The sequence below is a fragment of the Bison bison genome, unplaced genomic scaffold, assembly GCF_000754665.1.
Source record: "Bison bison bison isolate TAMUID 2011002044 unplaced genomic scaffold, Bison_UMD1.0 scf7180017864135, whole genome shotgun sequence".
NCBI classification, from domain to species: Eukaryota; Metazoa; Chordata; class Mammalia; order Artiodactyla; family Bovidae; genus Bison; species Bison bison.
Genome location: NW_011494707.1, coordinates 6,768,229 through 6,776,845, shown reverse-complemented (window position 1 = coordinate 6,776,845; position 8,617 = coordinate 6,768,229). Strand labels below are relative to the sequence as shown.

Below are 8,617 nucleotides of genomic sequence, written 5' to 3'. Positions count from 1 at the left end.
AACATCCAGAATTATGAGCAATAAATGTATGTTGTTTCTAAGCCACCTGTACCATGGTCTTCTGTTAATAGCAGCCCAAAGGGACTAAGACAGGTATTAAAAACAAAGCCCCAGCTGAGACCTTCTCACTGATCAACAGGCACACCTCAGACACTTGTAGGCTTGGTTCCAGACTACTACAATAAATCAAATATCCCAATAAACTGAGTCACGTGAATTTTCCGGTTTCCTGGTGCATATAAAAGCTATATTTATGCTATACTGAAGTCTATTAAGTGTGCAATAGCACTATGACTAGAAACACAATGCACACACCTTAATTAAAAAATACTTGGTTGCTAAAAAGTGCTAATAATAATTTAGGCCTTCGGTGAGTTGTAGTAGTAACATCAAAGATCACAAATATTATAATGTCAACATAGTATAACAATAACAAATATAATATTTTATATAATAACAAACTATAATAATGATAAAGTTTGAAATATTCCAAGAACTACCAAAATGTGGCACAGAGACCCAACGTGAGCAAATGCTGCTGGGAAAATGGCACTGATGTTCAACACAAGACTGCCACACACCTTCAATTTGTAAAAAACAGCATTTGTGAAGTGCAACAAAGCCAAGTGCCATCAAACAAGATCTGCCTGTAATAAGGGCAAAAATAGAAAATAAAAAGAAGTGAAAGATAATCTTTTCTGATGACACAATTAATGTTCTTCAGGGCTGCGTCTGTGATGACTTGAAACCAACCCACACACAGCTGACCCTTGTGAGGCTGCAGCCTGGATTCAAGGCATCACGTCATCTATGGCCACCAAGGCCCCAGCTGCTCAAAGGAGGCAGCGGTCAGGCAGGCAGAGACTACAGATGCCAACCCTGGAGTCTGAGTGTTGGGTTCACATCCCAGCTCCGTTGCTCCCCAGCCGTGACCTGTGGCAAGTCACCTTGGCCCTCCACCCTGGTTTCCAGCGCTTAAAACAGTACCTTTTCAAGCCTCCTGGGGAGGAAGACGTAAGCCAAGATGACCACAGCACCCCGCCCAGGGCCCAGCCCCTGCAGACGCACGGCGACCTGACCGCCATCCTCACCTGCCCCGTCTGAGCCTTGTCCGCCTCCACGAGCTTCCAGGTCTCCTCTGTGGGCCCGGGCTTCCGAAGCTCGGCGGTGCTGGTGTGATGCCGGCTCACATCCCCGCTGTAGGAGGAGGAGCTGCTGAGCTGCCTGGGGAAGCAAGGCACACTGTGTCCCCCAGATGAAGGCCCTGGGCAGGGTCGGTGCCCCTGCCCTAAGCACCAGGCCTCGTTCACGCTCCTGATTATGTAGAGGAGACTCATAGACGGGAGGGGTCTGGCCCCAGGGTCCCAGGGGAGAACTATTCCTTTAGGCAGATTTTATTCCAAAAGCATCTCCTCTCCATCCCCACCCCGTGCTCATCAGCTTTATGAGGATCATGACAGACCATCACCCAGAGAGCTTTCCTCCCTGGGGAAGTGTGTGCTCGCGGGACGACGTGGGGTGTATATGTTCATATGTGTCTGCATGTGCACACGGCTCAAATCCACATGAGCAAAGGGATGGCGTACAACTTCCATCTTGTAGTCAACTCTACTGCCTTCTTCATTTGTCTGTCTGCCCCGATGCGGTGAGTGTGGACGTGGGAGAGGCCCAGGGAGCTGGGGACGGAGGGGTCCTCCAGGATGCAGCCAGTTAGGACTGAGGAACCACGTCCTGCCAGAAGCCTCGTGCGTTTGGAAGAGGATCCTTCCCAGACGAGCCTTCAGCTGAGACCCCAGCCTGGCTGATGCCTGGGGTACAGCTTTTGAGGGACCCTGAGCAGAGGAGCCAGCTAAGCTGTGCCCAGACACCCCGACCCACAGGAACTGAGATGACAAACCACTAAGCTTGTGATCACTTGTTACATAGCAATAGAAAACTGAATACCCAGTTTCTGTGTTTCTGCTCCGTCCACCCACGGTGTGCTACAGCAAGCATCCTGTGGTCACCTGCTCCAACATCCCAGGACTGCCTGCAGGCGCCTGCCCCATCTCAGCCAATTCTTACCTTATGCTAGCCGCCTGCACAGAACAGGGCAGTGACCCTTCAGCCCCCTGCATGCTCCAGGCGAGGCACTGTTATGAGTGCTGCACACACACGCCGAGCTCACACCCTGACTGTTGCCCCAGCAGAGAAGAAGTGTGCCGTGTACAACACACAGCTGGGCCCAGGAGGGGACTGTGGGCAGGGTTCTGAGGGGCACAGACGCTCATGCTCATTTTCTTCCCAGCCCATGTCTGTGAAATCCCCCCACCCCAAAAGAAGTAACCCCAGGCAGCTCCAGCTCACCTAAATAATAACTGAGCGGCATTTACTGAGCGCCGAAGGCAGGCGGCACGGTTCTAAGTGCCCACATGCCATATCACAGAGGCCTTCCTACAATCCTACACGGCAGGGGCACCAAAGACCCCATTCGACAACGGAGGAAACCAAGACACCAACAGGTCAATGCCGCTCCTCCAATTACCCTATGATCTGACCAAAAGCAACCTTCTTTAAAGCACCAAAGCATAAAACTTAAGAGCACTGGCTCAGAGGCTGAACTCGGGTTCAAATAGTCAAGCCTGGCTTCTCTCTGGCTGTATGGCCTGTGGACAGCTCTCAGTCTGCCCACCTGTAAAATGGGAAGATGAGAGAAACTACCTCCAGGTTTATGGACTATACAGGACTTGGCACTGCACCTGGCTCCTAATGGCACATAAAATGCAGCTGTTATTGTTACTGTGACTATTTTGAATTGGCTATTGGTTCTTATAGCCTCAAAATTCCAGGCCCTGCTGAGTGACTTGAGCAAAGAGCCACGCCATGTAGGGACCTTGAGTGTCAGAAGTGCAGACGGATGGTTAAATCCAACCATGAGGCCTGTGTGAGCCATGCCCCCTGGCAGGAGCACAACGAGGCTTCCCCTTTGGGCCTCTGCTCTCTGGGAAGTGAGGTTCCGCCAGGATTCGGGGTGGGGGGGCCAGGGAATCAGAAGCTAAAGGGTTTTTTTTTGGCGGTGAGCCTTGTTGCGGACACCCTGTTCCTCCTCCCTCCCCGCTGGCAGGGGGAGACACGTGGTGCCGGGAAAATCCACAGGGTCCCCCGGCCTGCTCCGCCTCACCTCTGCGTTTGCTTCCCTGCAGTGTCTGTCACCAGCACGCCGTTCTCCATCTGTTTCACCTCCTTCCCTGGACCGCCGACACCTGCTAAGCCTGGCAGAAAGGAGGAGGGGGTGGATGGTGATTTCAAGGGCTGGACACCAACACCTGTCACCGTGTGGGGAGATGGCAGACAACCTGGCCGCCAGGAAGCTCAGAAGGCAAAATCTGCTTTGCAGCGGCCACAGACAGGCTTCCCGGCTGGCCAGCTCTCTTGGGGATAGGGATGGTGTTTTGCAACCATCTCAAGAGCCCTGAGTAAGTACCCTGTGCCAGCAGCGACCAGCAAAATCCAGTTCTGCTGATGGTCTCTTGGCTGTGTGCAGCCTGGCTCATGGGTCAGGATACAAATGAACCATGCAGGGGAAAGGACACACTTTTCTGGTCCCCAAGCATCCCAGACAGGGGTGAAACCCCAAATAAATAACAACTCCTGTGGACAAGGGCATCAGACACTGGAGTCCCAGGAGCCCCCAGACAAGCGGTTAACCCATTGGTTGCAGGATCAAGGGGAGGTCCTGAAGATTGGGGTAAGGGGTTACCTGGGACTGCTGGGGCAGTGGCTGTTCTCCCAGTAAAACGGAACTATTTCAACAACTGATACAGGCACCATGGGCACACCAGCCGGATATCTGCTCCAATGCCAGGAAGTATCCGCCCAGCATTAACACTGATCCCTGTCACCTTAGAGACAGCGGCTGACATTTATTCAGTGTCAGCCGCTGCACTCTGCTGAAATACATTATCTCCTTTAATCTTCTGACAAGTCAGGGATATGTTTATTACCGCCCACTCTGCACTGACTTCCTCACTCTTTGGTGCCGGGAGACAGAGAGCAGGAGAGAGAACGTAACGTAGACTCCGAAGGGCTGACCCAGGCAGAGGATGCAGGAGAGAAGTTATGAAAGGGTATGAATACACAGCCAGCAGCGAACCCACCAACATGCTGATGCGACATGAATTAAAGCAGAATCCAGAAAGAGTGACTCTCTCAGGCAACAACCATGGGAAGTGACAGAGGATGGCAAGGAAGCAGGGCTGGGAGTCATTCCTGGGCTGATGGGGGGCCCTGAGCCGGTGATTCTCAATCTTGGCCGTGCGTGAATCATCCCCTGGGGCCGGCCCTGGTCCCTGCACCGACTCTGCCAGGGAGGCCAACCCCACGCTGCGAGCAGTCAGGGGGCTGGGATGCGTGGGAAGTGCTCGCTCACCTCTTAGCTGTGTGAACTGGGGAAGCAATGAGCCTCTCTGGGCCTCACTTTCCACATCTGCAGAATGGGAGGAACAGCAGCACCAGCCCCCATGAGCAGGAGGAAGAAATGACACCGCGCTTGGTGAATGGAAGAGAGGACATGGTGCTTACTGTTATGTGCATTTTTAAACCTGTCCCATAGATAAATCTGGGGTACATCCACGACTGAGAATCACTGCTTTAAATGTTTCCTTTAAAATCAGCATCTTTTTTATAATTGGGAAAAAATTAAAACTAAAACAAATGAAAACGAAGAGTGATAACAGGCAGGACTTCCCATGCAGCAGCCTGCAGACAGAGCACACACACATGCAAAGCACTGGGGCCCAAGCCTGACCTTGACTGTCTTCCGCTGTGCGGGGGTGGGGGTGCTTTACAACACTCCCAGAGACCCCCGTCTTTCAGCAGGTACTTCAGCTTCAGAGAGCCCCATCCTGCCCAGCTGCCCAGGTGCCCTCTGGAAACCTGAGCCTCCCCCCCTCCTGCTTCACAGGCAGTGGAGGTCCTTACAGTGGTCTCCATGGTGGCCTCTTCATCAAAACCCGATTAGCCCACTGGCGATACACCAATTGGGGCAGCTGGAAAACCTTCGTCTGCAAGGGAGGGACCGTGAGTCCCAGGAGGAGAAAGGGAATGTGTGTGCTGCATCGTCCTGTTCTTTGCAGGGGACTTGCCCACTTCCCCAGTCTCCCAGACCTGTCTCCCAGGATGCCCAGGCTTCCCAGCCAAGGGGGAACCTGCCGAAGGTCAGCCCATCAGGACCCCTCCCCCAGAGGACTTGAGTGGTGGCTCCACAAGGACCAAAGATCTGTACAACTGCTCTGTCCCCAAAGGAGTCTCATGTCCAGAGCTCCCAATGCCCAAGTCTTGATCATCCACTTTTGCCTTTGATTTCTGCTGTCTGCTTTTGATTTCCTTTTGCTACTTGGAATCTTTCTGGTAAACACCCTTGTTTAAGTGGCCAAAATCAGCTTCAGTCGCTGTCAAAAGGGGCCTCGGTGTGAACCCCCAGCCACACACTGCTGGCTCTGGAAGGCAGGAGGCATGGGTCTGCTCTGGGGCCAGTTCATGCCTTTCTGTCACTAGAGGAAGACTGGGCAGCCTTTCCCGCTCAAGTTCTTCTAGAAGACATGCCACCTCTGGCACCTGCAGCTACTCCATGAAGGGCTCATCACCCTGTGCTTGGGTCTTAATCATGCCCAGGAGGTGTGGGTGGGATCGTAATAACCAAACTGTTACCATGCATCTTCTACCTACTGGGTGCTGGGCATTTCAAAACCAGGATCTCTTTCAAGGCTCCCTGGCTGTGGTCATCTGACCTGCGACAATACAGCTTAGTCAAGGTCACTCAGTTGACCAGTGAAAGATGGGGAGATTCTATCTGTATCCCCAAGGGACAACCACAAAGCTGGCACACAGTAGGTGCCCAATAAATGCTGGATGAATGACGGAAAGGGATGGAAATGCAGACATTCAAGGGCCCCTCCTCAGGCATGCAGCAGCAAGACAAGTCATGTGCAGCCTCGCGCTGCAGGCACAGCCAACTCCAACCCGCTGTCACTGACCTTCCTCCTCATCCACCACGTTGATGCCTAGGAATTCACAAGACCCAAGAAAGTGTTAAGAACCAAGGCAAAAGAACCCTCCCCGTGAGACCCCCATTTAAATGCCCAGAGAGGGTGGATGAATGTTTTTCCTTAAAGGTGAGGGGCAAGGACAGCTAAGGGACCTGTTGCATTTGCGCCTCGGTTTCCCCATCCCACGTGATCTGGGTGTATCCCTGACAAGAACAGTACTGCCTGGGGCCGGCTCCCTTCTCTAAAAGCTGTAAGTGTTCAAACATAAGACAAGCTAGAAAAATGCAGACTGACCTTCTGTCTTCACGCCTGTTTTCCAGGCAGCAGAGGGAGAGAGAGAGAAAGTATTACAGTGTGAAGGGCAGGCGTGCCAGCCAGGAGGTGGCACAGGCCCCTAGCCAGTCCACAGTCTTTGCTTCTTCAAGGGCACGAGCACCTTGCTCTGAGCCAGTTCCACGTAGAGAGAAGGGGGAAGGGGTGGTGACTCAGCTCAGATATCATCTTGGACCTTCCCAGGCTAGGACAGGGACCCATCTCAGGGTCCTTCCAACTCCCCAGGCTCACCTCCTTCACATGTTTAGCACCGTGATGCCCTTGATTACTTAGCGTTTGTCTCCAACGCTTTCCAAGGTCTTATCTACCACTCTATTCCCAGCACTTTGTGCATCTGATGGCCATGTGGGGTTGCACAGGATGTGCACTGCACAATCCATGGGGCACCATTCCACACGGTAGCTCAAGTACCAGATGTCCCCGTGGCACACAGCAGAGAAGCAAATGGACAGATTAACAAATGAATGGCCACGTGAACAAGCAGAGATGACCTTCCAATGCCGGAAGAGGCACCGTATCAGACACAGTGATGCCATGTCATAGCCCAAGTCCACAAAGCTGGTTTCTGAACCAGCCCTGAGAGAAATGTGTAAAATCAGCTCACAGTTGTTCCCAATCTGGGGTATACACACAGCTGTGTTATTGTCCAACCATTACGCAGGACATGCCTTAAATAATAAAGATGTAACTCATTCATTCACTTATTTAAACACACTCTCTGTGTATCTGTGATGTGCCAGGCACTGTTCTCAGTCTTGGGGACACAGAGGTGACCAAAAGCCCTCACAGAGCTTGGATTCCAAGGGAGAGAAAGAGACTATAAGGTAGCAGATCCAGAATTTACCGTGAGGCAGCATTAAATGCTACAGAGAAACAGAAAGCCAGGTAAGGAGAAAATATGAATGGTGCGGGGGTGGGGGAGTTGGGAGAGGGAGGATCACGTAAAATAATCCAGAAGCAAAGACATAAGACTTATAACCCAACGGGCTCTCCCTTGAGGGCTTCCGAGCACCAGGGGACGGGGCTGTGATGCTGGTAACCAGGCACCTCCTGGCCCTTGAACCACACAAGCGCTGCCTGGGCCGTGTGTTCGGCTGGCCGCTCATCCTCAAGGCTGGCACCTCGCAGGCTCGCTGTTTATTCTCAAGAAGGTTCTGGAACTCTGCCTGGGCAAGAGCCAGCAGGCAAGCTTCCCCCTTGAGGGAAGAATTCAAGTCACTGCTCTACAGGCAATGCCGGGTTTCTGACCAAAAACGGAATCGACTGGCTGCATCACCCGGCCCGAGCCTCCCGCCTCAGCCCTGCAAGTTCTTCAGACTCAAAAGGGGAAGAAACACGGACGCTGAGGACAGAGGGGAGGAATGAGCCGTCAGTCTGACGGGCTCTCCAGCTGCTGTTCGGAGCTTACGACTGACTTTTGCAGCAAGGGGAGGCACCTGGGACCTAGTGTGAAGAAAAGAAACAAAAAAGAGGGGCAGGAAAACTGGCGACAAAAACGCACCCGAGGAAAAGGGTCCTAAACGAAAACGACAGGTGGGAAACAGGCCAAACGCCAGGGCAGCTCCCCTCGTGGCGGTGGGAGAGCTGAAGCACGTTCTTTTTGCTGCTTCTTGGAGCTTTTCTAGCGTTCGCCGTGGTCTACAAGCAGCACATATTGATTTTATAATCAGGTTAAAAAAAGTTCAGCAAAAATACGGAAAAGAGGGGAAAACGACTGAGTGACAAGGTTGAGAGAATAAGACTGGAATAAGGTTTCGAAAATCGGTCACATTGCTGGAGTCAAGGTCTTTCTCCCAAGATAACAAAGGAAGAGCCTGGGCAGAAAGAAGTCAAAGCAGAGCGGCTTCCACACCCTCGGCACCACTGACATCGTAGCGGGGTGATTCTCTGCTCCTGGGGGGTGGCAGGGGCAGGGCAGAGGGGCCTGCCCTGTGCATGGCAGAGTGTTTAGCAGCATCCTTGGTCTCTCCTGATAAGATGCCAGGGGTGCCCCCCTCCCTCGTTATGCAACCAAACACATCTGCAGACATTGCCAAGTGTCCCCAGGAGGCACAAATGTTTGCAAACTGCCATTCTAGGTTTTAGGTTCCTAATAAAGTCACCAGAGTAAATAAAAATGTTCTATACCTTCCAGGTACAAAGGTTAATGAACCACTTTGTCAATCTCTTTGCCAACAAATAGAAAGTCTCCTAGAAACAGGATAAGGCATATTGCCAGGGAGGGAGTCAGTAGCCCCCCGACCCCCCGCTCCCGACCC

At 52.4% G+C, this 8,617-nt stretch overlaps 1 protein-coding gene across 2 annotated transcripts in view; it reads right to left on the bottom strand.

Moving 5' to 3' along the window:
- ABCC1 (ATP-binding cassette, sub-family C (CFTR/MRP), member 1) overlaps positions 1 to 8,617 on the bottom strand; it is a 131,144-nt gene that overhangs the window by 20,361 nt on the left and 102,166 nt on the right. The window contains exons 20-22 of one of the 2 annotated variants that reach the window (XM_010839896.1): positions 6,015 to 6,041; positions 3,161 to 3,251; positions 1,092 to 1,224 (exon numbers count right to left, since the gene is read on the bottom strand). In XM_010839896.1, coding sequence (XP_010838198.1) covers positions 1,092 to 1,224; positions 3,161 to 3,251; positions 6,015 to 6,041 — 251 coding nt within the window. The remainder of the gene's footprint in view (positions 1 to 1,091; positions 1,225 to 3,160; positions 3,252 to 6,014; positions 6,042 to 8,617) is intronic. The other variant, XM_010839897.1, reaches the window with a different exon arrangement.